Source organism: Aethalodelphis obliquidens, unplaced genomic scaffold, assembly GCF_003676395.1.
Source record: "Aethalodelphis obliquidens isolate GAN/ISIS:26980383/991018 unplaced genomic scaffold, ASM367639v1 scaffold21, whole genome shotgun sequence".
Taxonomy (NCBI): domain Eukaryota; kingdom Metazoa; phylum Chordata; class Mammalia; order Artiodactyla; family Delphinidae; genus Aethalodelphis; species Aethalodelphis obliquidens.
This window is the reverse complement of record NW_020837965.1, coordinates 19,454,481-19,470,527: the sequence shown is the minus strand read 5'-3', so window position 1 is coordinate 19,470,527 and position 16,047 is coordinate 19,454,481. Positions and strand designations below refer to the sequence as shown.

The window sequence follows — 16,047 nt, the reverse complement described above, 5'->3', positions numbered from 1 at the left end:
TTTTTTTTTTTTTTTTTTTTTTTTTTTTTTTTGCGATACACGGGCCTCTCACTGTTGTGGCCTCTCCAGTTGCAGAGCACAGGCTCCGGACACACAGGCTCAGTGGCCATGGCTCACGGGCCCAGCCGCTCCGCAGCATGTGGGATCTTCCCGGACCGGGGCACGAACCTGTGTCCCCTGCATCGGCAGGCGGACTCTCAACCACTGCGCCACCAGGGAAGCCCCCTGGAAGCTTCTTGAGGCAGAGGTGGTGCCCACTTATTCGCTTCTGTGGTTGTAGCATCTGGCTTAGCTAGAAGTGCGTGTTTAATTCCTGTGTGTTTCACTGACCTGGAATGAAGTGGTTTGGGAGCACAGGCCAAGAGGCCCTGGTCTCTTGAACTCTGCCGGCAGCTTCACCAAGCTGACAGTTAGTGGTCCCCCCTCCAAGGTTAGAAGCCCCCATCTGAGGCTGATCCGTGGGTCTGAGGTCCCCCCGAGTCCCGCCCCACCCTGCCGGACCCCTAGTGTTCCATTTGAGTACCTTGGGGTCTCCAACCATCACACCTCCCAGGCCCTGGGCATTTCCAACTGCAAGAAGGGTTCTCCAAACCTCGCTGCCTCTGGGTGTTTAGAGCATCCACCCCGCTCCGCATCCTGTCATCCGAAACCCTGGGAGCTAGTTTCGGCTCCTCCCATTCATCGCTTTGTAAAAAATAAAAGCTGAGCTTTTGGAAGCCAATCAAGTCACACACTAGACGAGAGATTAAAGCCACAATGAACCAATTTAAATGCCTGCGCATTCTAACGTGCTTTTCAAACGAAGCATTCAAAGGCAGGGAGTGGCTGCAGGGAACGTATTAAGTTGTTAGAAAAACATCAAAACATCTCCGGAAGAAAATGGGGAGACTGAGCTCTGAGGACCGAGGTCCCAGAGGGAAGCCCACCCTGGGTCACCCACTCCCTTCCCCTCGCTGGTGGCGTCCTTCCCCTCTCCCAGCGTGCATCGCGCAATCTGATCGCAGAGCTGCCAGTGCAGGGGTGGAGGTGAAGGGCGGGATGCCCACATTCCCAGTCAACGCCTGTTGTACAACCAACTGATGATTGAGGAAAAAGGGCCAACAGACAATTCAGCCAATGTTAAGAAATTATTTGGTTTTTTTAAATTTTAAAGTAACAGTTGCCCTTTCTGGAAAATTCACAAAGTGCCTAAGAGGAAAAATAGGGAAACAGAAGAACTTCCAACTGTGATTCCACCAACCAGACAATGGTCCTTAGCCACGTGGCCTCCGAAGACACCGTGCCAGGAAAAGAGAGGCCCGAGGTCACGTGGGATGCTTTCAGCCACTTGCCCACACCCCTCTCTCCGCTTCATCACATGGGCATTGGCTTTTGTTTGTTTGTTTGGACCACTTCACGTGGCTTGCGGGATCTTAGTTCCATGACCAGGGATCAAACCCATGCCCCCTGCAATGGAAGCGCGGAGTCCTAACCACTGGACCGCCAGGGAAGTCCCTACATGGGCATCGTAATGGCGAGATTTCCCAGTCTTTTTCTAGGAGCATGTTTTTTTTGTGGTTGTTTTGTTTTGTTTTTATTAGCTGTAGAACTGGGGCTATTAAGTATAAATTTTGTTGCATTTTTTGATATTATCATTAGAGCCCAAGTATTCTCCATCACAAATTCATTTCAATCCTACTTTTTATTGGCTGCATAATATTCTTTTTTTTTTTTTTGCGTTACGCGGGCCTCTCACTGTCGTGGCCTCTCCCGCTGCGGAGCACAGGCTCCGGACGCGCAGGCTCAGCAGCCATGGCTCACAGGCCCAGCTGCTCCACGGCACGTGGGATCCTCCTGGACCGCGGCACGAACCCGTGGCCCCTGCATCGGCAGGCGGACTCTCAACCGCTGCGCCACCAGGGAAGCCCGGCTGCATAATATTCTGAAGTGCAAGTGTGTGATACTTTCCTTAACTAATTTCCTATTGTTGGGCATTTGGGTTGTTCCTAGTTTTGTTTTGTTTTGCCTTTTTAACAAATGCTGTGGTTGGTTTTGGGTGCATGACGCTTTATGCCAACGCTGGGCTATTTCAGCATCGGCAGAGGGTTTACTCTGTGCTAGGCATTGTGGGAGATTGGAGGATAAACTAGACACAATCCTTTCACCTAAGATGCAGATATAAATAACTTTAATCCAAAGTCGGTTATAGTTGCCGTAAGCAGACAACTAGAACTGAAATACAGAAGAGTTTTTCCTGGGCTTAATGGGATTTTAAGAAAGTTACGTGAGAAAATCTGAGACCTTGTATCCGCAGCTAGAAGGTAAGGGAAAGAGAGGAGGGGACGGGATAGCAAAGCGGTTGGTTTAGCTGGGAGACCTATGCCAGGAAACGGGCATCCCCGAAGGCAGTGGGTCTCAGCTCAGATGCTAGGTCAGTTGATTGTTAGTGGCTGCCAAGAGGTAGGTGGTGCGTAGCTCAGTGGAAACACTTAGCAGCATCTGCCAGGGACCCAGGTTTGGTGGAGAAGTAGCCACGAGACACCTGGCTCACCGGGCCATCCCCCAACCTGAGATATTAATTTCAGGTGAGATTCAGGGGCTGGCGTCAGCCTGGCCAATGCCCCAAAACTGTGTTTCTTAGGTTGAGGCTTTTTGATCCATTCAGATCAAGATTCAGTGTCTGTCACAGACATCTCAGCCTGTGTGTGTTTTAGGATCCACTTCTGGAGGGGTTTCCAGCCAAAAAGACAGGAGACAGTTGGCCCTGAGTGCCAAGCTAGCGTCAGAGGGGAGCAGGGAATCTGAGACAAAGGGAGTCTTTGCCAACCGGGCACCCTGGGCCCGCTGTCCCTGCCCAGCCCCCGGAGAGGCCAGACCTGTTTCCCTTCTCGGCCCATTTCCAGTCCTTTGGCTCTCTGACAAACACGATCGCCTCTGGCTGTTGGCACCGAAGCTGGAGCATCAGGAGGGGTGCTGGGGGTGGAGGGCGAGCCCCATTCCCAGCGTCAGGCTCCCCGACCCTCGCCGCCATCAGCTGGCTGGGGCCTCTCCACAGCTCGCCTTCCCCCCGCCCTCCTCACCTGTGCGCCTGACCTCGTGTGGTCCTGTCTTCAGCCCCTGCAGGTGCCATGACTCAGCAACCGCAGGAGGGCTTCGCCAGGAGCATGGGGGACGCCCAGGAGTGGATGAAGGCTGTGCAGGAGCGGCTGCAGATCAATGACAACACCCAGGGGCCCCGCGCAGCCCTGGAGGCCAGGCTGCGGGAGACCGAGGTATGCAGAGACCATGGCCTTGATAACCCTGTGGCCTTGGCCCGGTCCCTCCCTCTCAGGCCTCAGGTTTCCCAGCTGTTGCGTAGCAGAGCGGACTAGACGGGTGTTTCTCAAAATCTGATGTCTTTGAATCTCCTGGGGTTTAAGTGCAGATTGTGATCCAGGAGCTGGGGGTGGACCCGAGATGTGACATTTCTGACGTGCTCTCGGTGACACCTTTGCTGGGGGTCCTAGGATCACACTTTCATTGTAAGGGTCTGACTCTCCCATCCTGGAAGGGGGCACCGTGCAGCGGAATGGTCTCCACCCCAAGGTGGCCCAGGCCCTGCTTCCTGCCTCTTCTCTGCTTCTCTGCAGCTGAGGCCCCTCCCTTGGCTCTTATAGTCCAGCTCTACCCTGACCTGGCACAAGGCAGAGGCTCAGTGCTACCCTGACCGGAAGTGCCGATGCCCAGTGCCTGGCCCAGCACTGTGGTGCCCCCCACCTGAGGTCATCTGCTCTGGGCCAGGGGCCGGGGGAAGAACTCTAGACTAAGAGTCAGAGACCTGGGTTGCAGTCTCCATGCTGATCTAAAGTGCTGTGTGACCTCCGCCACATCCCTGTCCCTCTCTGGGCCTCAGTTTCCCATCTGTAAGTAAAGCAGTTGACTTAACGTCTCTCAGGTCATATCCATTGGGATATGCCACAATTCTAATTTATCACCTAACAATGGTTGCTTTATTTAAGGGGAGGCTTACCTCTTCCTGCACAAACTGACCCCCCAACAGGCTAGAAACAGAGCTGACCCCACACCCACGTCCCTGTGTCTTGTCTTTTCTTTCTTTCTCCTTTTTTTTTTTTTTTGAGCTGTCTTATTGATTTTGCACATTTTATTGAAAATATCTAATGCTCTTTTTGGAAGTGGACAGTTAAAATTAAGAATCGATATCACCTTTTCAGGGCCAACGGCTTAAGTGTCACCACACAGTATGAAGAAGGACCCAGGGTTTGCATTTTAAAAGTGGGGAAACTGGGTCTTGGAGCGGTCTGGTGACTTGTTCAAGTTGCAAAGGCCTCTGGGGAGGACACTCCACCCTGGAATTCTGGTCTTCTGACTCCTTTTCAAATTTGCTTTCTGCTGCCTTACAGCATCGTGTGTTTCTGCCAGCGTCAGGGTGCAGGGTGTTGTGGTTTCTCAGGCATTCTGTTCAGTAGAACAGCTTACTGGACTAGAGAGAGGACAGGCTTTGGAGTCTGGAAGTCCTGGGTTCAAATCCCAGCTCTGCTTCCTGCTGGCCCTGTGACCCCGCTGGACCTCTCTTCACTTCCCTTCTAGAATGGGTGAAGCTCATTGTGTCAGGATGCTGACTTCGAGAGGGTGGGTCACAAACTGCCTTGAGGAGGCGTGTGTTGCTGATGGATGTTAACATAGAGAAAGCCCTGTGCTACCTGTGAGGCTGGATGCAAATGACCTGAGTTGACAGTGACAGTGGCACCCTCTCTATTCCCCCTCCCCCACCCCCAGTCCCCTCCAGTGTCTTCTGGCATTTCCTGTCATCCCAGTTGCCCTCAGATTAGTCCTTCCCAGTCCTTCATTGGTCGGACCCCAGAGGATCTGAGACCCTCCACTTTGAGTCACGATTTCCGTCAGCCTCCCCTGTGCCAGGCCTCGAACCCTTGGGATGCCAGGTGATGGTGCCTGGTCCCTGCCCTCAGGGAACTCCTCCCAGGTAGGCACAGAGACTCCCGCTTGTCCCAGTGGGAAAGGCCCCCCATCCCTGCTCAGCCTCCCTCTTGGTGCGCCACCATCCTAGCACGCACCACCCTGGACCACTTGTCCTTTTATAGCAACCATGAACAGATACTTGATGCAGCTGATGAGAGCCCTGCCCAGGGGACCGTCACGGCAGAAAGGAGGGGTGACCACTCTTGAGTGGCCCGGTCAGAGGCTTCTCAACTGGACGGTGAAGTGAGTGGAGAACCCAGGGTACACGGGGAGCCCCGAGGAGGTCACGTCCCCCAGTCTAGAGGGTCAAGAGAGGCCTCTGGGGACAAGGGTCTTTACTGCTGAGGCTTGAATGAGGAGTTAGTCAGACTCGGGGATCCAGGGGGAGGGGAGGGAAGGGACTCCAGGCAGAGCGAACATAGGAAAATCCCTGGAGGTGGGCACAGCTGGGGGCACATGTGGGACACCCCCGATGTTGGTGTTGGGACAGCATCAACCAACAAGGAGAAGCAGGGGTCAGGGCCAGAGAGGTGGGGAGGGGTCAGTGGTTCCAGAGCCTGGAACAGGGAGCCAAGGAGGACCCCTCCTCTGTAACAGAGCGGGTGATGGGTTGGAGATTTGGAAGGTCAGGGGCAAGCCTGGTGAGGAGAGGAGTTGACAGCCAAAGCCCCTTCTCTTGTCAGTCTTGGCCTCTGTCATCATCATCATTATTATTGTCACCAATATTCGTTATCAAAAGATGACTCTGCCTGGTCACTGAGAGAAGGGAGCTGACGTTCATTCAGCAACTATTGTGTGCTCAAGCCTGTACTATCAGCTTTCATGTCTAGTTTCCCCAAAGCCCTGTGATCGTGGTGTATTGTCCCCACTTTTCAATAGTGAAATGGATCCCTAGACACAGAGATGGGCCAGAATGGAAGGAATGGATCTTGTTAGGGCTTGAACCCAGGGCTGAGTCCAGAGCATCACTGACTGTCCCCGTGTGGGGTCCTGGGGCGGTGGAAGGGGTGAGGCGCACCCTACGCTCGGGTTCATGGCATCACGGGGACAGGCACACACCTAATCCTGCAGTCGCACAAGTATGTACGAGGTGCATCCCTAACATGGGTCTTGTGAAGTTATTCTCCTCCTCTAAAACCTTCTATGGCTCCCCATTGCCTGTGAGAGAAAACCCAGCTTCACTTGGCATCAAACGTCCTCCACTACTTATCTGCCACAACCCTCTTCTCCAGCCTCAGCTTCCCCCTCCAGCCGACCTCCCAGGCACACATCCTCTCCCGCTGGCGGAAAACCTCCTAGATTTCCTATCACCAAACCTTTGTGTGTGCTGTTGCCTCTAGTTGGAACGCCCGTTCGTTCGGGTGTGGGTGTGCATGTGAAATGAAACGTCCCCTCGCCCACGTGTCTTTCCTAACCCCTTCCGCCAGCCCCAGCCCCAGCTCCTGGCAGCCCTGCACAGCACTTGCTGTCTTAGCGTGCTAATCCCTTGGACCTTGCACCATTTGCTGACAGCTCATTACCCCCTGGTGGTGGGTCTGGCTTCGTTAGGCAAAGGCAAGGGCGGCCCTTAGGAAGAGCTGTTGGCAAGGCCAAGGTGACCGGGTTCTGGAAGCCGAGGGAGCACTTCCATCAGGTGAGCTCTCAGGGATTTGGCCTGGAGCCTAGGTCAAGGGAGCCGTGTCCTGGGTGCCCCACGACCGTGCTCTCCTACGGGGCTCAGACCCGCTTGTTTTCTGTGTGCTTTGATGTTTCAAAACCAGTTTTGCAATAAGAAAACATTTCACCCTTGTCCTCTGGTGAAAGGGAGCAGCTAGAGCCTTCTCCACCTGCTGGCCCGTGGGACCTCCCCTGGGGCTGGGGTCTCTGATCCCTCCACCAGCTCAGTGACGCACGTCCCAAGCGCCTGTTGGCTGGAGCGACCAGGATATGAGTTCTGATCCAACTCTGGAGCTTAGTAGCTGTGTGGCCAGGAGCGGGTCCCATGCCCTCCTGCCACCTCATTTTCCCAGCTGTGAAGTGCAGGAAGAACCCCTGGCAGGGACCGGTCACTGAGAGAAGGCCTCTGGGGACAAGTGACTTCACTGCTGAGGCTTGAATGAGGAGTTAGCCAGGATGGGGTCCAGGGGGAGGGGAGGGAGGAGCCTGGGGGAGGGGGAGAGCTGGGGTCTGGGGCCTGCAGGCCTGGGTTCGAATCCCCGCTCCGGCTGTGGCACCTGGGGAGAATTTCCAGTGCCTTCTGAGCTTCGTTCCTGGGGAAAGTGCTAGTTGCCACCTTGCAGGAGGGTGGGAAGATTGAGGCCAATGACTTACTGGCGCACTTGGCAAAGTGCAGGGCACGCTGGCAGAGCCAGTGGAGAAGGTTGTTTCTCGTGGCTTCGATGCAGGGACACCAGCCTGTGGACTCTCCCAGCCCACGCCGGTGCCCGCAGCGGCTGGTCTCCCAGGTCGCAGCATCTCGTCTCTTTGCCCTCCGCGGCTCTGCGCTTGGGGTCTAGGCCAGGCTGTTTCCTTACTGGTTTCCAAGCCTCTTGATGGTCAGAGACGTGCCACATTTCCTAGGACTTGGCTTCCAAAAGCCGGATGCCCTGAACACGCCGTGTTTTCCTAGCTTTGCTGGCTCAAATGTCTGCTCAGCGCTGAGGCCTGGTGCCACCCCACCTCCTCATGAGGCCTTCCTGGTTGCCCACATCCCTCCTCAGAGCTCCAAGTTTGGGGTCTCTCACGGCTCTTTCACAGTCATCTGTGCCCTTGTCTGCAGACCCCCTTACGTAAGCCTGCAAGCATCGGGCCATGTTTGTTTTCCTCCTGGACTCTAGTACCCAGCACAGTACTCAGCATATTACCCAGGACAGCGCCCATCTGGCCGTGACTACGTTGAGGGAAAGCCCTGACTCACCACATTCCTCCAGCCTTCCTGAACTGCTTCTCCTCCCTGCTGAGGTTTTCCCTCCACCCAAACCCCGCCTGACTTTTGCCCTCACTGGCTCCCTCGAATCAGAATTGCTTTGTGGCTACAGTTCAGTGACCCCCTTCCCAGCTGGCTCGTGTCCCTTGCCAGGCACTCCTGGACTGTGTCCTTGCTGGGGTGGGGCTGTAGAGGAACCACACACGAGCCAAAGAGCGGAATCATCAGGGCAGAGAAGGAGGGTGGAATCTGCTTCTCGAAGGTTGGCTTTGCCAGCTCAGCTCTAGCCTCTGGTCCCACAGCAGACATGCCTCTGGTCCCACAGCAGACATAACCTCTGGTCAGTGTTTTGGTTTGGGGGCAGGGGTTTCTGCTTCAGGCCAGGTGGGGCTCATGTTCTGCCGGCCTTTGGGACTGGCCAGCTCTTCTCTCTTTGCAGGGAAGCAACAGGCTCACTCCCCTGCAAAGAGCGGTGGGTCCGCCCATCTCCCATGTTCCTCTGGTCCAGCCTGCGCCTCCCTGGCCAGGAGTCAGGAGGGCAAAGGTCCAGAGGCCTAGAGGAGGTCACACCATCAGGACCCTGGACTGGTTCCTTGTGAGTGTGGCAGAGAGAGACTGAATTTAGTTTCTTCCCCAAGCTGCTGTCTCCCTTCATTCACGGGGCTGGATTCCGACTGAGGTTAAGTTGGGCAGCCCCTGTAGAGGAGGCCTCGCTAACTGCTGCAGAGAATTGTTCTGCAAAGCTAAGGTTTCTGTGGGTCCCCGGTGCCCCTACTGGTAAAACTGGAATCACCCTGGTGCCCATCTTGCCAGCTTGGGGATTGGGCATGGGGTCTATGCCACAACTCTGGGTGTCAGAGACATCAGATCCTGAATTATTATTATTTCTTTTTTTTTTTTTTTTTTGCGGTACGTGGGCCTCTCACTATCATGGCCTCTCCCGCTGCGGAGCACAGGCTCCGGACGCGCATGCTCAGCGGCCATGGCTCATGGGCCCAGCCGCTCCGCGGCATGTGGGATCTTCCCGGACCGGGCCACGAACCCGTGTCCCCTGCATCGGCAGGCGGACTCCCAACCACTGCGCCATCAGGGAAGCCCTGTTATTATTAGTTCTAATCAAATTAAATCTCACTGGATGGCAAGAAATTCATCCTCAGCCATGCTGGGGGACCCCTTCTTCTGAGAGGTGCGAAATGTTCTGTTCAGGGGGTGGGTAATCTTACTCAGCCCAGAACATTCCACGGCGGCCCTGGGTCTTTGGTCCACACTCGTCACTGTGGTGCCTTTGTCCGCCACTTTGCTGCCCACTGCTGAGCGGGACTTGGGGTCCCTGCTGGGCGCCTGCTGTCCCCGTCACCTGCTACGGTCCAGCAAATCCTGCTGCTGGGCCCAGCCCTAAGCCCCAAACCAAAGCTCTTTTCCTCTCTGCGGGAACCTCCCTGCTCTTCACGCTACCTCTCTACACCCCACTCAGAGCACAGAGACAGCCCTTGTAAGGAGGTTCTCTAACCTCACTCTTTGATAATACGCATAGGCAGGGAAGTCCCTCTCTACCAGGGGTCCCCAAGCCCTGGGCCGGGGACCGGTACCCGTCTGTGGCCTGTTAGGAAACTGGCTGCATAGCAGGCACACGAGCGAAGCTTCATCTGCTTCTCCCCGTTGCCCACATGACGACCTGAAGCACCTCCCACCCTGCCACCACCCGTGGAAAAACTGTCTTCCACGAAACTGGTCCCTGGTGCCCAAAAGCTTGGGGACCGCTGCTCTATACGATCATCGATGTCATCATCATCGTTAACCACTGTCATACGAGGTAACAAAAAAGGACTGGGACCATTGCCCGTTTGCACGTGTGGGGGGAGGGTCTGCATAACCGCTCAGTGGTTTATAAAGTCCACTAACATATCTATGTTCTAATTAATAGTGTTTTTGAAAAGTAATATTATAATTCTATGAGATAGACAAAGCAGAGATTGTTATCACCATCTCTGAGTGACGGAGTGACCTGCCTGGGACCACAGAGTTGTCAGTGGGGCAGCCCTGGACACGGCAGGAGCCCCTCCCCGACCCCACCCACAGCGAAGGCTCAGACGGCCAGCCCACTGGGCCATCAGTCTAAGAAAACTGACTGCCAGCCTTAGGGAGACAGGCTGGGGAACAGCTGGAGCTTTAGGCAAACGCTGATGCTGTCAGTAAATAAAATCAGAAGGTAAGCAAAAGATAGCGGTAACGGTGAACAATTTTGGAGTGATGGGAGATGCAGTGTGGGCCAGGCCATGTGCTAGTGTATCTCGCAATGTCACTATAACCTTGGGTGGCGTTAACCATTATCTTCCCCCATTTCATAGGCCTGGAGAGTTTAAGTACCATGACAAAGGTCACACAGGTAGTGGAGACCAGCCCTGGAATTGGAGTCTAATCTTATTTTGACTGCAGAGACCAAGCTTTGGTTGCCAAAGAACTAGAATAATAACAGTGAATAATGACAACAGCTAATGTTACCAGATAACCTACTATTTGCCAGGCGTTGCGTATCAGCCTTGGTCCTCCAAGAAGCCAAGGCCAAGGTGAGGTTAGATATGCAAGACATTTAATAGGGAACCATCTGTGAGAGAAAATGGGACGGGAACCCGGGGTGGCTGGGAGGGACACGGTCAGTCCAATGCAGGTCCGGCCCTGAGTCCGGGAGAGCAGGGAGAATCTTGGGCTGCCAGGTGGTTCTCAGGGAATTTGGCAAGGCCGTGGGGTGTCCCGAATCAGTCACCCATCAGAGGAGCCCAGTGTCCTGTAGTAACGGGCCTGCCTTTGTGTTCCTGTTTGGTCACTGGTGGGAACAGCTGAGGGAGCGAGGCCTTGGTGCCAACGGCAAACTCAGAGATAATTCCGAGCCTCGGCTGGGGACCTGGGCCAAGCCCACTCCCTGCAGTGGGCCTGAGAGGCAGATTCTCATGGTGCCACACACTGGGACATGCATTTTCTCAGTTAATTCTGGAAAAAAAAAAAAAAAATCTGAGAGCTGAGTACTACTATACACCCACTTTACAGACAAGAAAACCAAGGCCAGGGAAGTAATGAAATTTTTCTGGGTTCACGCAGCTGGAAACAGGCCCATCGGGGAAGGGAGGGCACTCCTATCATCAGACAGCTCTGGGCGGTTCTGTGCTGATTAATCTCCATCGCCGCTCGCTCCCACCCCAGAGCCCTTAGCAGCCTGCCCAAGGTCACAGGAGGAGGGGCAGGGGCTGCGATTCGAACCCCAGCTCCTCTGGTCTCAAAGTCCTGCCTCTTTCCATGTCTTGCCACTGTCTTCCCAAGGCTCTGCCTGTTGGCGTGTTGTCTAACTCCTGGGAACTGGCTTTGTGTCCACAACAGAAAATATGCCAGCTAGAGCCAGAGGGCCGCGTGAAGGTGGACATGGTGCTGCGGGCGGCCGAAGCCCTCCTGGCATGCTGCCATGAGGACCAGAAGCCCGAGATCCTGGCCCGGCTGAGGGACGTCAAAGCGCAGTGGGAGGAGACGGTCACCTACATGACCCACTGTCACAGGTAGGGTGGCTGGGTACCTTTCCAGGCCTTTGTCTGCGGCTGCTGCCGACCCTCCGTGCCCACCACCACGCTGGCCTGGGGCCGCTGCCCAAGGGACATTTCTTCGGTCCTGGGATTAGTGGGAACAGGATGCTCTCTTGGGATGTCAGTCAACCCTGCCTGCCTCTTTCTAATTATAATCAAGCTTAATGAGGGTAATAGACAGTGGGAGCCCATCGTGTTTTGCCAACAATTAATTCTTGGTAGACTTGCCGCGTGTGCATCCTCCAGCAGAAAGGCCAAATGGCCCCGGCGGGTAAGAAGGCCTGTTGCCTTGCTAGCGCTTTAGCCCAGATTCTCTGCTTGTACCGGGGAGCCAGGTCAGGGGCGGGGGCTTTGCCTGACCTGGGATCGCCTCTTGCTCTGCTGGTTACTTGCTGTGTGGCCTTGGGAAAGTTACTTGACCCCTGAGCCTCAGGCGCCTCATCTGGACAATGGGTATAGTCAAGTGTTTCTTGAAGGTTTTTAGGAGGATGGCGGGGGATAGCAAATGTCGAGAGCCAGGCACAGCGCTTGGCACACAGGAGGTCCTCAGTGGGCAGGAGCTGCCAGCATCTTCTCCGTCTTTATGAAACCAGAATGTTGAGTGGACCGGGGGGACTTTACTCAGTGTTTTCTGCTTTTCAAACTCTTTCACTTGGAATTCCAAACGAATAGCTTGATGTTGGCTGGACCGATAGGGCCATCTCCACGTTACAGACGGGGAAACTGAGGCGGGTGCAGAGGCGGGGTAATGCAGCGAGTTCATGGCACGCCTGGGACCCGTGCACAGGCCCCAGCCCTCTGTCCCCGCTGAGCGGTGACGAGCCCACAGATCCTATTGTACTCCGCAAATTAAGAGACACACTCCCCGTGGCAGTCTTCTCGTGACTGCTAGTGGGCACCCATGTGGTAAGAGCCAGGGTGACTGTGTGTGGAGTCCCAACACCAGAGAGAAACAACTGTGGGCATCGTCGTGCATCACTAATAGGAATTGGGGGTCCTGGTGGCTCAGGGCATCAGCAGGCTGGGGGTTCTCAGAGCAGGTCTGGAATCTGAGCCACCCTGATCATTAGCCCCATGGAGCTTGTCTCCCAGACGGGAGGGTCTTGTCTATCAGGACTGGGGTGAGGCCTGAGAGGGTGTCCTTGTGCCCCCTCCCGCAGCCCCCCAGTACTGGGGAGGGGGCAGCAGCACGGCCTCCCCGCCCATGAGCCTGGTGGGGGGATGCTCATGGCCGTGGCCTCTGCCTACAGCCGTATTGAGTGGGTGTGGCTGCACTGGAGCGAGTACCTGCTGGCCCGGGATGAGTTCTACCGCTGGTTCCAGAAGATGACGGTGGTGCTCGAGCCCCCCGTGGAGCTGCAGCTGGGCCTGAAGGAGAAGCGCTGGCAGCTGAGCCACGCCCAGGTGCTGCTTCAGAACGTGGACAATCAGGCCACGCTCCTGGACCGGCTGCTGGAGGAGGCGGCCTCCCTGTTCAACAGGATCGGGGACCCCAGCGTGGACGAAGCCGCGCAGAAGAAGCTGAAAGCCGAGTACGACGCGGTGAAGACCAAAGCCCAGGTGGGTGCGGGCAGCGGGCTGTCTTCACCCTTCATCCGTCACCTGCTCCCATCTACCCGTCCAGCCACTCGTTTGCTCCCTCACCATCTATCCATCCATCCATCTACCCACCATCTACTATCCACCCACCCGACACCACTCACCCACCACCACCCACCCATCTCCCCACCCTCCTATCCAGCTGTCTACCCACTCACCCATCTACCTCCCCTCTAAACTAACTACTAAATCCCTTATTTACTATCTACCCACTCACCCCTCCATCCACTTACCTACCCATCCATCCACCCATCTCCCCACCCTCCTATCCAACTGTCTACCCACTCACCCATCTATCTCCCCTCTAAACTAACTACTAAATCCCTTACTCACTATCTACCCACTCACCACTCCATCCACTTACCTACCCATCCACCCATCCATCTCCCCACCCTCCTGTCCATCTGTTTACTCACTCACCCATCTACCTCTCCACTAACCTAACTAGATCTCCTATTCCTCTCTCCAGCCACTTAATCACCCACCCATCTATTCATTCACCTACTCATCAACCCACCTATGTACTCTTCACATACCCATGTACTCATCCATCTCTCCACTCTCTACTACCCACCGTTTACCCCTTCACCCACTTACCTACTCACTATCTACTTGTCACCCATCCCTTATCCACTCACCCAAGCATTATATAACTACCTACCTGTCAATCTTCCACCTACCCATTCACCCACCCCTCCACCATCCATCCACCCATTGACACATTATCTACTATCTGTATGGCCAGCGTTGCTCGTGCTTAATACACATGTGGGTACTTAGTAAGTGTATGTTGACTGACTGACTGATGGACTTTGAGGTTCACTTCCACCCAGCTCCCCTCCCCTCTCCCTCCCTCTTTCCTTCCTTCCCTCCCTCCTCCTGCCCTTTAGTCCTTCTCCTTTGCTTTCCTCCTCTGCTCTCTTTTGTCCTTCCCCCAATTCCTCTGCCCATTCTTTGTCCCCGTCTCTCACCTCATTCTTGCCTTGGTTTAAACAGTCCATTGAGTTATTAAGTTCAATTTTGTTTCAAGAAATTCTATTTGGTTTTGTATTATATCCGTCATTCATTTTTTTTCTTTCTTTCTTCTTTTTTTTTTTTTTAAATTTACTTATTTTATTTATTTATTTTTTAGTGCATTGTGTCTTCGTTGCTACACGCAGGCTTTCTCTAGTTGCGGTGAGCGAGGGCTACTCTTCATTACGGTGTGTGGGCTTCTCATCGCAGTGGCTTCTCTTGTTGCAGAGCACGGGCTCTAGACGCGCGGGCTTCAGTAGTTGCAGCATGCGGGCTCAGTAGCTGTGGCTCACGGGCTCTAGAGCGCAGGCTCAGTAGTTGCAGTGCACAGGCTTAGTTGCACGTGGGATCTTCCCGGACCAGGGCTCGAACCCGTGTCCCCTGCGTTGGCAGACGGATTCTTAACCACTGCGCCACCAGGGAAGCCCCTCTTTTTTTTCATTGTCCTTTTTTCTCTTAAACTTGGCACTCCTCTCAGGTACGGATTCTATCTGTAGTCATTTTAATCATGCACATTTTATAATCGTCAGGCTGCTCTAGTAGCTGAAGTTCCTGGCCTGATACTGCCGTCTGTTGGGTCTCCTGACATGGTGGATCATTTCCTTGGAGACTTCGTAATTCTGAGCTGTGAGCTCATCCTATTTGGGGCCTTATCTGCAGAACCCCGTGGCTGGGCCTGGCCCTCAGAGAGCTTGTGTTTTCTTCAGCCAGGCTACCATGGGAATTTCCCTTCAGGGTTCCTATTGAGGGTCACTGAAATGTTTTGGGGGTTCCTAGATCAAGTGGGTTCTCTGCACTTGAACCCTAAGCCAAAATGATGCAAGAGGCTCCTGGCTCCATACTCTGAAAGGTGACTATCTTTTCATTTGTCTTTTCAGCCAGACCCCAGGCTGAAACACATATGCTTCTGTCTTGTATTGCGCTGGTGGGAAGGGGTTTTTTTCTCTAGTTCACCCTTTGACAGAGGGGGAGTCCCCTGAGTATTCTGCCTTTTTGCCGTGGTCTCTGCCCCCCTGGGCCCAGAGTCTTACCTCCTCCTCCAACCTGAGCATTAAACCCAAGAAGATGTCAAGCGCACATGTGGGTTTAGCATCCTGGTTTCCATAGCATCCTTGCATCTGGTCCACGGGATATCTCTTACCTTGGTGTGTGCGGTGTGTGCGTGGTTCTGCATTTAAATGATGCGTGTTACATTTTATCCAGCATTTCTGGCTGGCTACGGTGGAAGGGTATTCAGCTCTCCCATGTTGCTGGAGGTGGAAGTCTCCTGGGTCCTTCAAGTTATGGGAAATGGTTCTATAATAAGCAGAGATCTGAGAAACCTTGAGTAGGAATAGGACGCTGGCCCCAGAATGCTTGGAAAGGGACCTGGGTTCCAGCCAGGCTCTGCTGCTTCCCAGCTGTGTGGCCTCGGGGTGCTCACCCTACCTGGAGCCAGGGTGTAGGACTGAATGAGTTTGCATGTGAGCTCTTTGAAATTGGCATTTTCCCAGAATAAAGGATGACTTGTGCTCTCCGTAGCAGTGAGAAGAAATAGCGACAACAATGGTGTCTGCCACGTATCAGGTGCTCGGAGCCCTTCATTGAATGAATGAGAACCCCGCCCCTGCAGCTGGGAGGCTCGGAGGACAGGCAGGCAGGCGGGGTGGAGCTTGGCTCTCAGAGCTGTAGCCAGCTGGTCCTCCCTCACGGCATCCAAGTGTCTAGAGCCTGCTTAACAGCAATTCTCTCTCCAGGTCTGCCCCACGGGCTCAGGCAGGGGAGGTGCCTGGCCCATGGCCTCCTTGCTGCTGAGACTTTACAAGAAACAGGTGCTTGTGCCAATCAGCAGAGAGCGCCTCGTGCAGGAAATGGAAAGTGGTTTTGTGTGTGTGTGTGTGTAAGTGTACACGCATGTGTGTGGAAGGGGCATGCCTGGGGCACCGGTGAGCACCAATTCTAAGAAATGATCACCTCAGAGATTCTCATCGTCCCTCCAGGGAACCCTCCCCTCACTGGATCCAA

General features: G+C 54.5%; 1 protein-coding gene across 5 annotated transcripts in view; it reads left to right on the top strand.

Annotated features, from left to right (window-relative positions):
• The window catches only part of SYNE3 (spectrin repeat containing nuclear envelope family member 3), an 88,691-nt gene that overhangs the window by 34,805 nt on the left and 37,839 nt on the right, over positions 1-16,047 (top strand). For all 5 annotated transcript variants that reach the window (XM_027120472.1, XM_027120470.1, XM_027120471.1 and 2 more), the window contains exons 2-4: positions 3,094-3,251; positions 11,234-11,406; positions 12,681-12,990. In XM_027120472.1, coding sequence (XP_026976273.1) covers positions 3,108-3,251; positions 11,234-11,406; positions 12,681-12,990 — 627 coding nt within the window. In that variant the 5' untranslated portion in view covers positions 3,094-3,107. The remainder of the gene's footprint in view (positions 1-3,093; positions 3,252-11,233; positions 11,407-12,680; positions 12,991-16,047) is intronic.